Source organism: Manacus candei, unplaced genomic scaffold, assembly GCF_025592945.1.
Source record: "Manacus candei isolate 608988 ecotype Guabito, Panama unplaced genomic scaffold, ASM2559294v1 h1tg000124l, whole genome shotgun sequence".
Lineage (NCBI taxonomy): Eukaryota > Metazoa > Chordata > Aves > Passeriformes > Pipridae > Manacus > Manacus candei.
This window is the reverse complement of record NW_026138172.1, coordinates 1,810,239-1,830,680: the sequence shown is the minus strand read 5'-3', so window position 1 is coordinate 1,830,680 and position 20,442 is coordinate 1,810,239. Positions and strand designations below refer to the sequence as shown.

The 20,442-nt window shown below is 36.1% G+C and overlaps 1 protein-coding gene across 8 annotated transcripts in view; it reads left to right on the top strand.

The window, feature by feature from the left end:
* The window catches only part of CCDC91 (coiled-coil domain containing 91), a 127,313-nt gene that overhangs the window by 72,099 nt on the left and 34,772 nt on the right, over positions 1 to 20,442 (top strand). For all 8 annotated transcript variants that reach the window (XM_051770700.1, XM_051770705.1, XM_051770699.1 and 5 more), the window contains 3 exons: positions 6,702 to 6,794; positions 6,977 to 7,045; positions 8,631 to 8,807. In XM_051770700.1, the coding sequence (XP_051626660.1) occupies positions 6,702 to 6,794; positions 6,977 to 7,045; positions 8,631 to 8,807 (339 nt within the window). The remainder of the gene's footprint in view (positions 1 to 6,701; positions 6,795 to 6,976; positions 7,046 to 8,630; positions 8,808 to 20,442) is intronic.

The following is a 20,442-nucleotide window of genomic DNA, read 5'->3' as shown; positions in this document are numbered from 1 at the left end:
GAGGAGCAGAAAGTTACTGTTAGTGTTTAAATAAGGTTGCCTTTTTTCCTCAGGATAATATTTTGGATAGGATGTAGGAGCGGGAATATTTTGATAACATTACAGCATCATGATGCTCTCACTGTGTGTTTTTGTTGCGTCACCTTCCTCTCGCACCGATAATACTGTTTCCCATGACTTGTGTTATTTCCTCCTGCTGTTAGGTTCCTTCATGAGAGACAGAAATAAAAGTAGGACTTTGTTAAAATAGGTGAGCAGATTTGAATTGGTGAGTTCTTAAAAAGCCCCATCCAGTGGTTTGTTATTCTTGCTGGTGAATGAAGTGATGAAACATCTGCTGAACGTTTCTGAAGATGATTTTTCCCACGTCTTGAGGGACGGGGATAGTTCTGTGTTCATATGTGATGAAGGTACCAAAAAAAAATAAAATACTGGAGATGAGATTATGCCTGGTTTTTTTCTATTAAACTACTACAATGCAGTTTCATTAGATTAAAAAGTTCAGTAGATATTTGTGACAAGAAAAACTGGTCATTCACTGAGGGTGAATTGGACACATCAATGTCCCAACATACTGTTTTTTGTCATGATGTCATTAAAAGAAGGTTCCAAGTGTCATTTCGTTAGTGTGTGAAAATTGTTTCCTCAGATGAAAGATCTGTGAAAGAGGGAAATACGATTAATTTGTTGCAGTGATACTACAAATAGTGCAAGATATTTTGGTCCTGTTTAGTATAAGGATATTCATATTAACTCTGATTGTTCTGTGATGTTCTTTGCTGGTTTGTTTTTGAATTATTATCTAACTGACTACTATAAGCAGCTAAAAAATGATTTTATCCATGCAGAATCTGGTGATCCATGCATGGTGATTTACTCAATATTGAGAAGGAACCAATCTTCAGAAACATAAATTGGATGCCCATTATTTTAGCAAAATAATTGTATCTTTATTTGTGGATGAAATCCTATACACATTTCCTTTTAAATGAAACAGTACAGGACCCAGAAACTATATTTTAAGAAGGCATTTCAGTTCATGCAATGCACCCTATTTTCTGTTTAACTTTAAATTTGTAGTTTAGGATTAATAGAACTATGGAAGGAATTATAACTGTACTAAATTAGAATTTAGTATTAATAGCTTTAATGCAGCATTTTACTTGTAAAACAGCTCATCTCATGCATTATTTCATTCACTCCATGGGTTCTTAAAATATATACTATGTGATCCTTCAAATTTTACTTACCTGAAAGAAAAAAGTCACAATTCTTCAGAAATAAATTGAATATATAAAAATAACAAAATAGACTGACTAGTTGCTATTGTGATTAAATCTGTTTACAATGTCTTCTGTGACTCACATTCCAGGAAAAAAAAAGAAAGATTTTTTTGATTTCTTTTTTACAGGAATCAAGAAAAACCACAGGACCTCTGTATTTATATTTGAATCTACATCAAACGATTTTCATTTGGAACCATTGCCTAGAGAACTTCTTGCAGGGAGGAAAACAGTGTAACCTATTTTTGAATGCCTTTTGTTTTAAGTTAATTTTCACAAGACTCTTCTTGACTCTCTCATGCTACTTTCCAGAGAGTAGGTTAGAAACACTAGTATTTTCCTCCACTTTGGAATACCACTTTTTTGAAAAGTTTGGGGTTTTTCTTCTTTCTTTTTTTTTTTTTTTTTTTGGAAATCTCTTATGTCTCACCGGGTCGTGATGTCCCAGTAGAATTTGCTCTTCAGAATTTTTTACAGCTCAGAATTTTGCACTCTTAACCCTATACTCCCTGACTAAGGGATAAAAGGAGGTAACATAGCTTTTTAAGAAAGAAGAATAAGAGTGCTATACTATGGAAATCAGGTAAAGTCATGCATTAAAGAGCTATGCAATTTTTTGTACCTAAGCTAAAGGTTTTTTACGTCTCTCTGACTATCTCTACATAATATTCCACTATCTACTGGGCCTTACAGACAACAGTGGGAATGTGCAGCCTTGCAAAATTGCACTGGATGAAAACTTTCTTGTTGCTCTGGAGTTTTCACTGAGATTTATTTTAGTCTCACACTGATTTGTGCATCATATTTCCAGTTCAGGACATCTTTTGTTTTTCATCTATAGCCATAACTTTTATCAGTTTCCATTTTTATAAATTTTTTTACCTGCTTTCTGGTTCTTGGATTGTTGATTGATAAAGGAAACCCTCAATTCAACTTCCATTTATAAACTTCTTGGACAATGTCTGACAATCTGCACAGGTTAGGTGCTTTTTTCAAAATGGAAGGCTCCATGAGTAGGTCCTCATCACAGCTTTCATAGGAAACCTGGAAGAGACTTGGATATTTTTCATAGGACTGTTAGGTCTGATGAACTCATTGCTCTACTTACAGGAGGCAGATCAATCTTTCTTTAAAGCTTTTGTTAGGTTTACTTTTTGAAGCATAGGCAATATTCTCTGGACACATTTGTGCCTATCCAGGCACAATTACCAGGAGGCCTCCAACGTGGATGCCCAGATAAGCCTAAGAGAAAGTGGCCTCTCCAATGCTTGGGAATCAAAATTCAGTGTCTATGTAGCTCAGAGTGGTACTTAAAGTCTCAAAGCTGTTCCTTTATTCCTTTAATACTGTCTAACAGAGAGAGGAACATGTTCATAATTCTTACCTGTGGAAACTGGAAATGCTGAATGAGATTGGTCCATCTCACATCATTCCTATGGCTTTATTTAGTGATGAGAAGGGGAGGGGGTTATGAGATAAGTCTGCTTAGCTGTAGGCATTTAATTTGGTGTGTACGATCTTTAATTCAGCAATGGTTTCTGTGGTTAAGAGGCCTTTACTATAGTCCAACAAAAATCTACAAACCAAGTAAATGAACCTAAAACATCCTATTCCTGTTAGCTAAAAATACAAAGGCACTTGAAAGGTCTCAAATGTGTAAGTGCTGAAGTGAAACTGTCACCTTCCGTTTGTTTTTAACCTTCAACTCCCTTTAATGAAAGTCATCTGAAAAACCAACTGAGGAAGCACTGACTGTATATAAAGTTCATTGTGGCCATTAAGTCCCAGACTCCAAAGTCATTCTTCATACATCTAAAAAAGTAACCTACCACATGATTCTGTGGTATAGTAACTTCTTCTTGGAGGGTATATAGATTACTTTAAAATCTGAAAGCAAAGCTGGTTGCCCTAATTAAAGAATAGTTCCAGAGGGGCTACAATAATTTTCCATGCAGAGACATTTAAACTAAGAGCTTGGAATTCTGTTCATGCATTCATTAATCATTTCCTAGAATTACTGCTTTTTTTTCTAAGTCGGTCAAACTGCTGTCATTATACAGAAATACTAAAATTTCTCTCATTGTCAGAAGAGGGAAGGCACAGAAACCTTTACTGTCCCTAATTTCCCAGATTTCCTGCTCAAGTGATATGCATAACCAAGATCCCTGAACATGCCTTTGAAAGAACTGTGCTTTGTAAGGAGGAATTCAGATGCATTGAGGTGCATCCTTTTTAGAACATGGGTTAATAATACCACCAAGCTTGCTTTACATCATTTTTGTAAGCACAACTTTCAAGGAGATTCTATGGCTCCCTATGAAGGCTGATAAAACTGTGGGGCATAGTACCTTGGGAAAAAAGTGCTTGACAAGTAATTAAATTGCATGTTAATTACATGCAGAATGGAAGCTTTTATGTCATATCCATGCTGTCTATGCCATATAGGCTTTCTGGACTCAAGACCTTTTTCAGGGAGGAGCAGTTTGTGCAATATTTTATTCCATTTTCTCTGTTTCTGGTTGCTTATTTTTTCATCTAATTTATATAATTTAATAGCTTAGGGTATGCTTCTCTCTGAAAAGCAAAACTGACCCAATAGAGATTCTGAAGCCAAGTAAACAGTTCTCCCAGGTATTTGTGTAGGTCTAATAAAAGAGATTTTGCTTTACGAGGTTTTATGGACAGCTGTTGCAATATTTGAGATGATACATGAACTTTTGGAAGTTCAGATATGAAGGCAATCGTCTATGGGAGGATTATTCCACATGAATAAGCATTTATATTATAATAGGAAAGGACATGCCAAGCTTTTCACAAGAGACTTACAGTTGTGAAATGCTAAATTTTGTATTTCCATGACAAGTAGGGATGCTATTTAATGTAAAGTAGATTGCATTGAATTATGGCAGAAGTCATTAACTGTTCTTTTGAAAGCACTCTAAATGTGCTCACAAGTACTTACCTCTATTATCTTGAAAAATATGAACTAGCATGTGTTTATAAACAGATACAATTCTTAATAAAGTTCTTACTCAATGTCAGTGAATTGCACAGATCTCCAAATGTAATACCATTTAGATCTAATCCACCAAGGGGATAGGAGAGCCTTGCTCAGTCAAACTAATCACAATACAGTCACAGCAGCCTTCATTTTTGTGGTAATTGTTTACTTGCTGCGCAACTTTTTTGTAGTTAGAAGTCTCAAGCAAAAGCAGTAAATTGAATTTTAAAGATTCTTTACAGTGGTTTCTGTGGTCAGAACTGGCAGAAGTTGGTCAAAGAAGGTGTGGCTGCCCAATCCCTGGAAGTGTTCAAGGCCAGGTTGGATGGGGCTTGAAGCAACCTGGTCTAGTGGAAGGTGTCCCTGCCTATGGCAGGGGGGAACTTCAGGGTCCCTTCCAACCCAAACCATTCTGTGATTTAGTTGTGCATTCTCTTTGCAGCAAGGGAGATCAGGATTTTTCAGGTGTCTGTATGATAAAAAGTTTTGATCCCAATATCTGCATTTTTCAGGTTTGTAGGTCTCCCACAGGTTTATGAAAAGTGAACTGCTGTGCAGTGACATGCAGGGCTGTAGTCATAAAACTGTTTTTATCAGCAAGGAGGATTAACATTAGTTTTCTCCATTGGCCATGTATAAATATTCTATATTGTATTAATGCAAATGTCTGCATTGTTTCAGAACTTCCAGGACGGGCTTGGATGTCTTCTTATACATACACATAAAATAAAACTTAAAAACTGCCTTGAAGTTTAAAAGCTGAAAATTGTGGTCCCATTGAGAATGTTGTGAAATACATCTTGTAGCTGGCCCACTATGGCAACTTGAAATGTGGCTACAGTCTTCATATCTAACCTGGAAATCTGATGGTCAGAGTCAAACTGGAATTATCTGGCTGATAGGCTTAGTCTAGAAACTCTCATCGTGCTTGAACAAGCTGACTGCTGTTCTTTTGAAGGGGCTTTAAGGATAGAGGTGATTTTCTCTGACAAACTCTCCTTAGAAAGTCCCGTGCTGATTCTTGACAAGCAAATAAAGATTCAGTCTTCTAGTTGACGTTAGTAAGCTTTGTGGATATATCTGAGAAAATATTTGCATATGTTTGTTTTATATTGTGTCATTGTGAAATAACACATTTGTGCAGTTAGTCAAGTGAAGAGTCGTGGAGATCATTCAGGTAATAAAATCCGTTCATTTTTTCACCTTTGAATTACTGGAAAAAAGCAATTTCTGTAAGTGCTCTGATAGTTCAAGGTAATGTCTGAAAATACTGTGTCCACAAGAAAAGTGAGCTACACATCATTAAGTAGAACCATGACTTTCACTATTCCTTCCACAGGTGTTTTCCATTAGAATATGTCTGCCACATTCAGACCTATTTTAAGTAAATTCACAAGGAAATGCCTCTTTACATGTTTATCCTGGAAAGGCAGATAGGTGTTTTATTTTATAAAGCAGTCTAGAAGTTTTCTATTCTTCAAATGAAAAAATATTTTTCAGAACATAGTAGTGCAGTTTGGTAATGTATTTCTAACTGCCATTAGAGACACTTAAAATTAAAAAATAATAAAATTTGTAAAACAGAAATGACTGTTTATTAGAAATTCTGGTGAAAGGGGTATTTGCCTGCATAATGTTTGTGTAAAAAATTTATGTTCTTTATGTACACTTATTTTAATAAGAACTCTACTGTAACACTTTCCTTTTGGTGATCTTGTAAAATATTATTGTGTAATGATGCTGTACTTTAAGATTATGATATATCATCTCTTAAATAACATGTAAAAAAGTGTACTGGCTTGCTAGAAATTCTCTCATGACAAATACCTAGCATCAATCATTTCCAGTAATAATTTTTAGTTTTGAAAAATAGCTTTGCTCTTACAGACAGAACCTGTATCTCTCAAATGCTCTACTTTATATAGTGAAAAAAACCAAATAAGTGAGTTGTGATATAGACTACATGGTCACTTTATTTCAGTGTCCATTTTCTCCCTGGTTTTCAAAGTTCATGATATCACAAATGGTTGAAAAGAATACATTTGTCTTCTGCTCTCTGTACATATAACTGAGATGTAGTAAAAGCGTGATTTAAATTCTGCAGCTGTTTAAAATATTTAAAGTTTGGTGTTTCTTAAACCATCTGTATCATTTGGGTAAGTGTTGCTTTTTTCGACTTCTTTCCTAATGCTCTTCAGACTTAGAGGATATATTAGATATTCAGGAAGCTAAACATTTCTTATTATTGTATTTTTTTTCTTTACATGAAATCATTTAAAGGAGTGCTGTTTATGTAATTTAACTTAATCTACATTGAAAGGCATTTTGTAAGCAACTGAGAAACCTTGGATGAGTTTTTTGCATCTGTTTTAGTAGCAGACTGTGGTTACAATAATATGAATGTTTTCTCCCAATAGCATCAACGACTTCTTGACATTCTGGAAGCAGAGAAGGAAGTCTTATCAGAAAAGATAGAAGAAGCTTTGATGCAGCAGTCACAAAAGCACAAGGTATTGCTTTTGTTTACAACAAAAAAGAGCGATCTGATCAGCACCAAGGAGATCATTGGGAATGATCCTGTCACACTTGTTGACAGGAAGAGGAAACTTTCTTAAGCACTTTGACAGTTTGAAATTATTTTGAGCCACTCCTCTGTTGTGTATTGCAGTTTAATTTTTCACAACATTTGCAGGAAGTGCTGGACAAATGTTTGGATGAAGAAAGACAAAGAAGTAAGGAGGCTGTGGCAGCTGCTGCCAAGGTATCTCCTGTTAATTTAGTGGATGTGCAATGTGGATTCCACGTGTGTCATTAGAAATGCCAAGTTCAGCAACTCGTTTTTATTTCACAACCAGATTTATCAAACTCTGCGTTCTCATCTGTGTTTAAGAGAAGCTAATTCCATTAATCATGAACATACCTGCTATATATTCCATTAATCATGAACATACCTGCTATATCCTATGCCTTGATACAGAGAGTCAGTGTAAATTCTATGGGGGATAACCTCTCAGTTGTTTATGACAAGAAGTCATAATATTGCATTTCAGGTTTTGCCATCCCCAAAATATCTGGTTTTGTGGTCTTTCAACATCATTGCATCTCGATTTGAAGAGCTGGGTAGGAGGTCAAGTGTTCATCTTAGTAAGACAATTATCATTGTGTCTTACTTAACTTTTGTTAAATATGGTTGTTTTCAATGAGGAGAGAACTATTTCATAAATCATTAAAACAGGGACATTTTAACAGGTTTTCAATTATTTTATTTAAGTGAATGTTTGACTAAAAATGAGTATTCAGTTTTTAAAATATGATTTCTCCTGTCTTCTTCATTAGTAAGTGCATTGGTGTTAGGACAGTAATTTTGTAGATGTGAAGCTATCTTTCATTTCTAATGCTGTTGTAGAATCCAGTTGCATGTAATGATCTGGGAAAACTAGTGATGTATATTACCTAGTGCAGCTCATAAGGCTATATTAGAATTTTCTGTATATTTTTATGTGTATTATATGAACACTAGCTGAGCACCTCTCTGAATAACATTCAATAACACAAGAAACATTTGTTACACGGTTGACATCTACAGGAAGATGTGTACAGTAGAATACCTTGATTTAATAGGGCTTTTTTTAAAAAAATATTGTATTTTTAAATATCTAAGTGAAAAATCAAGTGCCAGTGAATTGCAAGAAACAGCTTTATTTGTAAGTGGAGGTATCTGATGAACATCATATTTTTTGCCATTTCTGACTTCACTTGCCCAGATCTATAATCACCTCCAAGGGGCATTGGAAAGACCCGTAAGATTATTAAATTGAGGGGTTTGCAAATGTGGGTTTTGGCCCATATTTGCTTATTTTGAACCTCAGTTTGCTATAATTTATTTGTAGATATTATGCAATAGTTATCATGCTGATAGATATATCTGTGTGGCTACTTTGCCACAGAAAACGCTCAGACTTTTGGCACTTCAGAAGTTTGTAGGTAAGAACAGGAATATCTCCTACACAGGAATATCATGGCAGGCCCATGATGTGCCTACTTTTATGGGGGTTTTGCTGCATGATTTTTGTACTAAGCAAACTAGTTATGAGATACTGTACTTTTGGTAGAGGGGAATTTAAGAGCCTTACTTGTAACTTCCTTTTCCTTTCTGTAACTACACAAGTCATTGTCTGGAGGCAATACCTACTTCAGACAAATTTAAGTTCACAGTTCAGAAGTGAAAATGCTCATGTCCAATATCTTATCAGCTCGTAGATCTCATTAGGAGAAGGTAATATATTTGAGTTAGGCACTTGTGTTGGGTGTGTTGGTCATCTCGTTGTGCCTCATTTGTTTGAAAGGCTGAGAAAGAAGCAGTGCAGGAGGCTGTTCTGAAAGCAGTAGAGGAGGAGAGAAGGAATATGGAGAAGATTCATGCAGAAGAAAGAAAAATGTGGGAAGCAGAACGTGATAGTCATAAAGAGAAGATTGCCCAGGCTGTTTCGGAAGCCATGGAGGAACAAAGAAAGCAGAATCAGGTTGGTATATTTTACCCTTCCAGTGGACCTGCTTTATGTATTTTAGTTTTGCATTTCAATGGCTTCCAAATGTTGTGGTAGATTTTCTTGTGGCATCTTGTCATTCATCAGTGCACATAGTCGATCTTTGCAATGCACAGCAATCTTTTTGGTTTATTTTCATCTAGACTGTTGTGTGGAGAGAGGCTGACACGTAAAGAATAAAATTCCTGGGACACTTAGAGGCACACAGATTGAAATGAGATAAATCATGCCCTCTAAGTGCCTGTTTTGTCCCCTGACTTCAAAAGGAACCAACTCACAGAGTGGCATTTGTACTGTAAACCATTTAGGTGACTTTTTATACCTGTGGAAGAGTAAAGATGTTACATGTGGTCCTTATAGAACAGGTACAAAATAAGGAGAGGGTTATAAAAATCAGAAGCCTAAGCCAGTAATGAACCAGAATTTCTAGAGTTACTCATTAGAGAGGTGCTTCTATAAGGATAATTGTATGTCACCTAATACAAAATGGGAGGGACATTCCCAACATTGCTTTTAGCAATTTTAGGAATTGCAAATTAAATATGTTATAATAGCAGTTAAATTACTATTCCAAAAGTTGATTTCTAAGTCTCTGATGCTGGAAATGTTTGGAGGAACAGCCTGTAAATTCACTGATTTCTTGGTGACATACTTGAATGTTATAATCATCAGAATTGTAAAGAATTTTTGTTTCATTCACGTGTTGGAATTTGACATGACTATATTTTATGTACTGAATAAGAAAAACAAACAAACAAAACAAAATAAGAGTTTAGAATTTGAAGTAAAATAGAAGTAAAATAGCATATCACACAAACTTAAAAATTAAGTCCTTGGAAACTGATCCCATTTCCCTTTCCTGTGTTAAACAGAATTATTAACTCTACATAATCAGCTGCACAAAAAAGTTATTTTTTGATGCTATGCCAATATTATATCTGTTTTGCTACATTTCTAATGCAAATAGAGTGATTTTACTTTTTATATGGCTTCTTTACTTCTTTTGAATGTAAAGGTATCAGGTGGTAAGATGTCAGTTTTTAAGACTTCCATGTCATATGCATGGGACAAGAGTTGATAGAAGACATATTTTAAAAACTACAGCACCACTGTGTATCTGCAGAACATTTAAATTACGAACACAAGGGAAAATAAAAATCTGTGTTATAATGGAATTAATTTGTTGGCTTCTCCTTTACTTCCTAGACCAGAAAAACATGATTAGGAGTTTTGATTCTTTGTTCTAAAGAAGTAATTTACTATCCACTAATTTCCTTTATAAAATAAAATATTTTGGGTTTTTTCACCAGTTTTTAAAAACAGTCACTGGAAGTTATATGGTTATATATGAAAAAGCAAAAGGACAAAACCCCCACATTAAATATGGTAGGTAGCATTTCTTAGGTCAGGCAATTTTAGCATAAGAGCAAAAAATCTTTCAACATCACACTTGTGCAGAATCAGGTAGTGAAATTTCCCTTCATCTTTTAAATAATGTATTTAAAAGGAGAAAAGATGAATCTACCTTGCAGGGATGATGCAGGCATTTTTTTTAGACTGTTTTTTTGTGGTGTTGTTGCAGAGTGGCCAGGAAGGAGAATAGTGGATGCAAATCTGGAGGTTTATGCAGATTGCTTCTACTTGTTAGATATTCATGCTTGACAAAACATTGTCCTAAAAGAAGTGCTTGTCCTTAGTCAGATAGAGGTCAAGTCTGCAGATAAGGAGATGCTACTTCCATGCAAGATTTATTTTCTTAATTGAACATTACCAGAGAAAATTCTGGGGACTTGGAGACAGTTTAATAACTAAATCATGATGAATATCAAATATTTTTTTTTACCAAATATGAAAAAGCAGAATAAAGATAAATTTACAGTGAAAGTAGGAACTAAGACATACTGAGTTAATATTTCAACTTGATGGAACAACCTTGACATACCCCCTTCTTTTTTTTTCTTTAAGAAATTAAAGGATTAGAGTAACATGAATATTGCATTTGTTCTCATGAAAGCTTTGACTGTTTCAGTGGCTTGGGCTCTTTACGTAGAGACATAGGATTTTTAATTAAATTGAAGGTATTATTTTTGAAACCTTTCAGGTCTGAAGGGATAAATGAGATATTTTACATCACCAGGGAAATGGCAAAATTTTTTTAGAGCACTCTCATGAGGCTGGAAGGTATTAAAAGTCCAGATTACTTTCCTTTTCCCTGAGACAGGCAGCATCTTCAGGTTTTATACACATGCTATTCAGGTGCTTTGTGCTTTTATTAAAGAGTTATTTGGTGGTTTGTTTTTGTTTTTTTTGATTTAGAAGAGTATTCTTAGGTTTGGGAAAGGTGGGCTTGCATTTTAAATCAGGAGGAATAAACTCTCCTTGATAGAAATGAGTAGTCTTTTAATTAAAGATAATGTTCTTTTGCACAGAAACCTCATGATGCTTTTCCAACATATTGGAAACTCATTACAGATTAGGAACTCATCTATTCAGCAGGGCAGATGTAGCCTGGCATGTCTCCAGTAGTTTGTTTTCTGTTTTCCATACAATGTATTGTGTTTTTTACAGTGGCAACTTCCCTTTTTTAACATGTCTGGTAGTTGTCAGTGTTGAGAGGAATACCTGGGGAAATTCTTCCAGTGGGGTGTTTTTTTCTTGAACACTTATTTGACTAAACAGTGGATATCCTCTAGATAAGGAAAAAGTATAAAAGGTAGTTTGACTGAGGCAGAAGCATTTCCCCACAGAATTCAAAATTGCAGGGAAGCTCCTGGGGTGCAACTATAAACTTCAGTGAAAAAACAATGGACAATGCTCTCTATTGTCATTTACTTTACTTTTTTTTTACTCTTTGAAAAAGCTAAAATCCAAAAATTCTTTGGGGATATAGGAAGATGAGATCCATACAATTTTGAATAAAGTAGAAGGATGCTATATTGTATTTATAATTTGTGGGCAGTGCAGAGTAGCTGTACCTCCCATAGCTGTAATGCACAGAGCTCTCTGCATGACAGTTGTTATCATTTTACAAAGCTAAATACTCAGTTACATAAAGGAGGCAAAATTGGTGGTGGGGGGGAGAGAATTAACAAAAGAAGCTAAAGCACCACTATATTTGTTTTAAAATAAATTCATTAAAAGTAAAATGAAAGCTGGCAGCTGCAGGGTGAGCCCTAGAAATTTAAGTCTATCTCATAGCTTGAAATTAATAATTCTGCTAAGGCAGTTGAAGCAAAGAATCACCTTTGTCATTTCCTGAAGGCTTGAATTTAAAATACTGTAGATAATCTAGTGTAGTTTACCCCGATTCTCAGGGGGAGAAGAGCCTGAGTTCATCATTCCCATAATCCACACAGCAGATCCATTAGAGACTCAAGTGTTCTGAAGGCTGCAAATATTTAGGGGGAAAAAAAAGAGCCTTTAATTTATTAAAAGAACTAACATAAACTCTGCTTCCTCTTGGACATGAGCAAAAGCACTAAGGCAAAATGATCTTACCAATGGGAAAGTACTTCAGGAAAACTGAGGCTGCGGTGTTACATCCAGCCAAGCCACAACTGAGATATACTGAGATATACAAGGAAAAAATATTTCTGCAAGAAAAGTTAACTAAAAGGCCTATGAAAAAAAGGGAAAAAAAAGAAGTGAACTTCCCAAAGTCTGTGCTGAGTAAATCTCTAAGCGTTAAAGACAATTGAATATGTCCACACTTCTGAAGGTTCAGGTGGTGGTGTTTTTAGCAGAACAATAAATTTGGAATTTATGAACTTGGAATGTATTAATAAAATTTTAATGGTAAACACATAGGTAGTTGAAAAAAAATATTCTTTAAAATATGTTTAATGTTTTTTATGAATTGATGAATACCAGAATATGCCATTGCTTAGAAGGTAAAAGCAAAACATCTAGAACAGCTGGTGCTTAATCTTAAAGGATAAATGGCTCCTTACCTGCTACATTATTAAAACCTTTTTGGTTCTTATGCTCATCTGCTTGAGGGAGTGCTTCTCTTGATAGTTTTGGCAAGCCTGAATCAATTGTATTGAAGGTTTCAAGGGTTTCCACACCCAGTCATATGTAAGGGAATAAAAGATATCTAAGTGAAAACACAAAGCCATTGTTATACCTAAAGAACCGGGGTTTGTTTCTTTTCTGCCAGTGCTAAAATTAACTGTCAAATTTTTCTTGAAAATTATTATTTGTCTAAATATTTTCCCTCACTGAGAAAGGTTGAGAAGGTTGTAAGAACTAATAAGTAAAAAAAGTTTTTCTACAAAGTTATTTCCCACCCCAGCTTTCAGTCAGATTTATTAGCTGAGGAATGGCCCTTTCTTAGCCCTATAATGTGTAAAAAACACTTCTCTTTTTTTCCTGCATCAAATCAGTAAGTATGTATGGAATATTTTGATGGATAGTATAAGGGAAAAAATAAAATACATGGAGACTATACATTTGTCTTGACTTTTTATTTTCCAATAAAACTACTTTTGCAGATAGATTCCTTGTCATATCATTTTTTAGGTGTCAAAGCTATGGAAGTTTGTTTATTGCCCCCACAGACTCATTATCTTAAAAAAACAGAGAACATGGCTTGCAAGCTCATGCACCTTTCCTGATTTTGAAATCTGTGAATTAATTTCATATTGTGTATCTACTTATTTGTCTTATTTTTTTTTTTTGTTGTACACAGTAGTTTTGTTTCAGATCTAATTGTAAATATAATTGTTTACTGGGTGCTGGGTATTTAAGCATCAAATGTGTAGGAGATGACATATCATATCTAAAAACATAGGTACAGTTTTCATCCAAGCTCCCACTTTTCCTATATTTTTATTAATGCATCTTTTTTTTCTATCCTAACTATAGGTTTTCCTTTCAAAATACTGCCATAATTATAGTTATAACTTTCCATCCCTTTACTCCATCACTTTTTCATTGTTAAATAGGCTATAAACTGCTTTTTGTCTCTGCTTTGGGGTTTGTAGTCTCTTTCTCATCATTAGTCACAATATTTATAGTATTTGTTACCAGAAAACCAACTTTTACCCATAAAATATTCATGATATTGGCATTGTTTGCCCTTCTTCTGTGATGCTTTTTGACTTGGGAGGATTTCCATGTGACATACAGTATTAATTTCATTTCCTTCTCTTTGCATCTATGATGCATCTATGATGCATCTATGATACAGAGCTTTGAGGACATTGCCAGTTAAGTGAATACAAAATAGTTTATCAGTGTCTCTTTGTCCATTTGTTATTTGTTCCATCTTTTACAAGGGTTGTAGAAGCTGATGGAGGAGTCAGATTGAAATACTCCATTTATTCTGTTTCTGAAATACTCAGAAAAATTACATATTTTGTAATGTAATTCCAGGAACAACTTTTTTAGACTTTGTAGTATTTTGATGGGGTGGGAGAGTGTTAATCTTTGGAAGAAGAAAAGGTATTTTTTCAGCAACAGGCTTGGACTATTGTAACATTGCTCTTCATGTCCGATATCTAGTGGATTCATACAAGAAGTTGTTGAGTTTTTTCTCTGTATCTTGATTCCTGCCCAAATAGTCAGTCAATAATCAAATGATGTACTGGAGAAGAACTTGCTCTTCAAAGGACATCTCCAATTTCTACTGCCTTTACATATTGTTCACTTTGCAGTGGGAGTGTTTGCTTGCATTTCTCTTGAGGATAGCCAACCATTATTTCCAGCTTCACTTTCTTCTTGGTTTTTCCGCCTTCTTGCAGAAACATTAGTGTGGCCAGTGTTTATGGAGACACTTTAAACGAAAATGTTGTGTAATCTTGAGTGTGTGAGGAATGGCACAACTTAGGAGCACTGAGTGGAAAGAGGTCCCTGCCATTAGATGAGTTTATTTTTTAATATGCTTGCGAAGTCTGGAAGAGGCACAGTTCACTGCATGCAGACTTTAACCATGTCTGACTTCAGAAGTAGATTGTAGTAGTTATAACCACAGACATTATAATTTGAGGGTTACTATTTTCTGAAAAACCACAAGCATTGCAGTCTGTGGCTGCATTTCCTAGATAAAATTTAGTACTGCCACCTGATCCTTGTGTGGAAACAAAAGAATTTTCCTATAAATTGCAAACCAACATATGGCTTGCTTTATTTTTAAATACTGACTGGAGTTCTCTGGTATATACAGTACAGTGTTTTTTTCTTTCTGTCTTCCTGCAGATTTATATATTGTGATTGTGTGGTTGTCATTCCTAATACATGGTTGAATATGATTTATCAATTGAGTACTTAAAAAGATACTTGAGTATTTTTTTTTTTATTAGGTATTCTAATCTTCTAACTGGTGTCATGTCAAGCACATATATACAGTCATGTAAAGCAGCTAACTTTGTGACTATAATTTAGTACTCCAACCTCTGATCAAATACTAAAAAACAACCAGGGTGTGGGGGGGAAAGAATTGCACCTCAGTTGCACCTCAAGTGCAGCTTGTGGAGTGCTCTTCCCCACCTTCTTATGGGAAATGAGGTTTTCCCATTTCCTGGACTCTCACTAACAGCCTCAAATAATGCTGTACCCTCTTTAGTTAAAGATGAAGGAAGGGCCAATTTTTACCTTTGCAACTGAAATCTTTTAGGATAAAATCTAAAGGTAAATATAGCATAATAGGAAACAACAAAGAAAGAGTTGAAGTAAAAGTAAGCGCATGCTGACGGGTGTACATGCAGTGAAGACTGTTGAACAGTAGTAATAGGTAGTATCCAAGTTTAAATACCTTTATATAGTTGATATTTAATGACAGAAATAGAGCAAAGACTGTGACTTTGAGTACTTAGAGAAGAGTACTTTGTGAAATATAATATAGAAGAAGGAGTGAGTTTTTCCTTCCTTCACAGAAGGAAAAACTAATATCACTGATTAAGGTCAGAAGTACCTAAATGAGCTGACTAGGAAACTGGGTGTTGTATGATGGTTGTGCTTTGAAGCCTTCTGAAAACTGGGTGAAAGGGATAAAGGAGTTTTCTTTCCAGTTTATTGATATCAAAGCAAAGTTGTCTTTTGATAATCTTGAGGGGTCTGTCATTGTTGCACAGGATCTTGCCCATTTTGAACTGCAAGTAAGGGACAGTCCAAACCGAGTCAGTCAGTTCAGTAGTGTTGTCAGGTGTTCTAGTACCTGTTTTTTAAGACATATCCTGGAAGAAGGCTGTATGTTTTATGGCACTGTTTAATTTCTCCTGAATTTAGCAAGCAGGGTAACATTTATACTCAGATGAGAAACAGACATTCAGATCACAGAGAAATAGATCCACATGATTCATCCTAGAGTATGGTTGGTGAAGTTTAATCACCAAAAAAAAAGTGTTGTGGAGAATTGCCAGCAGGCTGGGAAATACAAGTGTTGGGATGAAGCCCACTAAAGGACGAGTCTTTTTCTGCAGTCCTGTGAGAGTGTCCAGTCTGATGGCTGCATGATCTGTCTCTGACAGTAACTGCTGGGATGATTTTCAGATGGTAAATATAGGTAATCAGTATCTGAAACAGTGAAATGTTTATATATTTGGAAGATATAGCAGTATTTATTTTGGTTAACTGGAATGTGGTAGATGAATCATCGAGTCATTTAGGTTGGAAATGTAAGGTATAACATATGCAGGTATTCTTCCCAAGAATGCCAAGGCAGTGGAAGGAATAAAAAAAAGGTTTATTTCAGATGGAAGGACCACTTTTTAACAATACTGCCCTGCACACCAGGCCCCAGGGGAAAAAGGCAAGGCCCCGACTTCTCCAAGGCTTTTTGTGTCTTCTTTCTCTCCTCCCCCACCATCTCTGGCCCAAGGAGGCCTTGTACATGTCTGCAAATATTTTACATCTCTGCATACCAGGGAGATGGCTTGCTCATAGCTCTCCCTGAAATGCAGAAGGAAGGAAAAAAAAATCTAACCCATTTGAGAAGGCATTTTACAGTCTTCCTAAACAAAATCGAATTCTAGCTTTCCGTCACAAATTCTTCCAAAATTGTACCTCTCCCTACAGAAAAAAACCCTAAGATCCACCACATGCCAAGTCCACCACTAAACCATGACCCTACGTGCCACATCTACACATCTTTTAAATACCTCTAGGGATGGGGACTCCACAACTTGCTTGGGCAGTCTGTGCCAATGCTTGACAACTCTTCTGGTAATTTTTCCCAATATCCAATCTAAACCTCCCCTGTCGCAACTTGAGGTTGTTTCCTCTTGTCCTGTGTCTTGTTACCTGGGAGAAGAGACCGACCCCCACCTGTCAGGGAGTTGCAGAGAGCGAGAAGGTCCTCACTGAGCCTCCCTTTCTTCAGGCTGAGCCCCACCAGCTCCTTCAGCTGCTGCTCACAGGACTTTTTCTCCAGACCCTTCCCCAGCTCCATTGCCCTTCTCTGGACACATTTCAGCCCCTCAATGCCCTTCCAGCAGTGAGGGGCCCAGAACTGGACACAGGATTTGAGGTGTGGCCTCACCAGTGCCCAGCACAGGGGGACAATCCCTGCCCTGGTCCTGCTGCCACACTATTGCTGATCCAAGCCAGGTGCCATTGGCCTCTTGCCCCCCTGGGCACACCTGGGCTCATGTCCAGCTGCTGTCACCAGCACCCCCAGCCTGTCCAGAGCCTTTGGCAGGATTTCTCCCAGTCTGTACTTATGTCTGGTGTTGAGCCTGGCCCAGGTGTAGTACCTTGTACTTGGACTTCCAGCCAATTCCTTATCCACCCTTCAAATCCATGTCTTTCCAGTTTGGAGATAAGGATGTCATGTAGGACCGTGTCAAAGGCCTTGCAGAAGTCTGGTTAGGTGACATCAGTTAGTCTTCCCTTGTTGACCAGTGCAGTTGCTCCATCATAGAAGGCCACCAGACTGGTGAGGCACAACCTGCCCTTAGTGAAGCTGTGCTGGCTGTCTCAGATCCCCTCCTTGTCTTCCAGGTGCCTTAGCATTGCTTCCATGAGGATCTGTTCCATGACCTTCCCAGGGACAGAGGTGAGGCTCACTGGTCTGTAGTTCCCCAAGTCTTCCTTTCTGCCCTCTTTGAAAATAGGAATGATGCTTCCCAATTCCAGTCTCTGGAGCATCTGGGTCACCTGAGCACTATGACTTTTTGAGTATGATGGATTATTCAAACTTTTCTGAACTGCTGGATGATGGGAATATATAGAAAAATCTAATATTTATGCTGTAGAGTGAGGCACTGAAAAACAATGAGGGACTTGTCTGAATTCTTAGATCTTCAGTTCTTTGGAATTTCTTGGGAAGCTAGGAGAACCTTTAGATCTCCTTATTATAAAACCCTACTATAAGATTTTCTAAGTATTCTGAATTTGCCAAAGGAAAAAAAAGAAAGTAAAAAGTTAAGGCAACTTCTTTATTTAACACTACAGAAGTAATCAGTAATGTTTTATTAATGGTAAAACAAGTAAAGATATATGATATTAGAAAATAACATTTTTTATCAACTTCTTACTCTAGAAATAAATAATGATAACAAAGAGTAAAAATTAACATAATTCTGGTATGCCTTGCTCATTGCCTCCACAGGATGTTATACAACTTTGCTTTCACTGTTATCCATAGCTGTGTGTTTTTCAGAGTTTTAATACTGGTCTTAATTTTAGGAACTTGTCACTGGAAATGGAAAAGAATTCTTTCAAGTTTTATTTTTTTCTTGCTGTATTAGACTAGCCTTCTGTAAAGGTATTGCTAGTGGTTTCTGTTTTCTTGCATTTTGTTAATAGACTTGTAGAATTAATTGTATTTTTATTTGGATTTTATAGTCCAAATATCTACTTGGATAATATAGTGTTTCAAGTATCATATTAAGGATACCTTCTTTATCATATCAAGGATACTTTAATTGATTGTAAGTATTTTATTAATGTAAAATTTTCTATATATTAAGATACAGCACCTTATCAGTTCTTTAGTGTGCATTGAAGACTTTAATGGAATACATGATGGGATTTTCTTACGTTCTAATACAGGACAGTATTTTGGGACATTTTGACAAATTAAACTGGCATGAGAATATAATTACAAGAACAGCATATTTGTGTAATATGTAACTTTCTGTACTTTTTTTGTTAGTCTTGCCAGAGTTCTGTAGTGAAAGAAACCTTTTTCTCAGGATTTTTATTTGGTAAACTGAATTAAAATAGAAAAAAATTATAATCACCTTTCACAACTATGGTTTTCATATGTGCTGGATTCCAGAACAGTGGGGACTACATAGTTTCATATTTTAAATTTGGCATTTTAGACTATTTCTGTTATAAAAATAGCAAAAGTGTAGTTTTGCAGAAACTATTCCATTTTGGCTGAAAAGGAGCAAACAGCCAAAGGTAAGAAAAAGAACTTTCTTTTTCAGTTGAAAGGCTTCTACTGAAGAGACTTCTTTTAGAAATGGAGTTTTATACAATTCAGTGGTGATATTCTTCATCTTGTACACAAATAGCATATTGTAAAATTCTGATCTTAAATGTACAGATGAATTATGTAACTTCCTAAATATCTTCTACTTCCAAAACCTTAGAATTCCACCTGTTCTCCAGCCAACCTTCCTCTCTCCCACAAATCAAAGTTGTACATATGTGTCATAAAATGTCTATATTACTCTGCAGTCAAGCAAACCTATAAACAAACCTATGGGTAACAGTGTTATGTCTAATCAGTGAAGAGTAATAAGGAATCCATGTATATTTACCTCTCATTTTCTGCAAATTTTGATTTAAAAGAAAATAAATGTGTGTGAATAAATACACTAGAAGTCCTGTTGTGATCCTTTTTTTAACCATTGGGGGTTTTCCATCATTTCCTCCTTAATTCTGCAGGTGCACCTCTTGTGCTTCTGCTACTTCCAATTTTGAATATCTAGGACAAAAGCATAGGAATTGCCAAGACCACTGCCTGATTTCTGAGACATTTCTGACTTCTCCATCTCCCTGTCTCAAGAATCTCCCTGACAAATCATTTAATACTATGTGGTACTATTTTTACTGAATGTTTATGGTTTCTGAGAACGTTAGATTTTCAGGATTTATAGGAATCTCAGTTTGTCACTTTGTTCTCCTGAATCTTGGAAGCAGAACCCTTTGGCTCAATAATGTTGTTACTTATTTCATGAGTGGCTTTGGGAACCTGGGACTTAAGTTTTGGGGCAGTGACTTTAGAGGAGGAATTTGTTTCCTGAGTTGATAACCAGATAAGTTGTGCTGCAGGTGATAGAGATGTTTTAAGAAGTGGCTCCTGGTTTTCTCTACTGTAATGCTTTTGATGTAGAGTAATGCTAATTTAGAGGCAGGGCTGGGTGGGTATCCTCTGTTGTTTTTTTTACTGCTGTGTACAGAATGTCCCTGGCAATTCCCAAAGCTTGGACACAAACTTTCTGGTTACAGTTTTGAAACAAACTTTGGTGTTGTGGGAATGTTTCAAAGCTGCACCAGGTGATGTTCAGGCTGAACATTATGAAGCATTTCTTTGTGAGAGGGTGGTCAGACACTGGAACAGGCTCCCAGAGAGGTGGTCAATGCCCCAGGCCTGTCAGTGTGTCAGAGGCATTTAGAAAATCCCTGGTCAGCCCCAAAGGGCTCAAACAGTTGGACC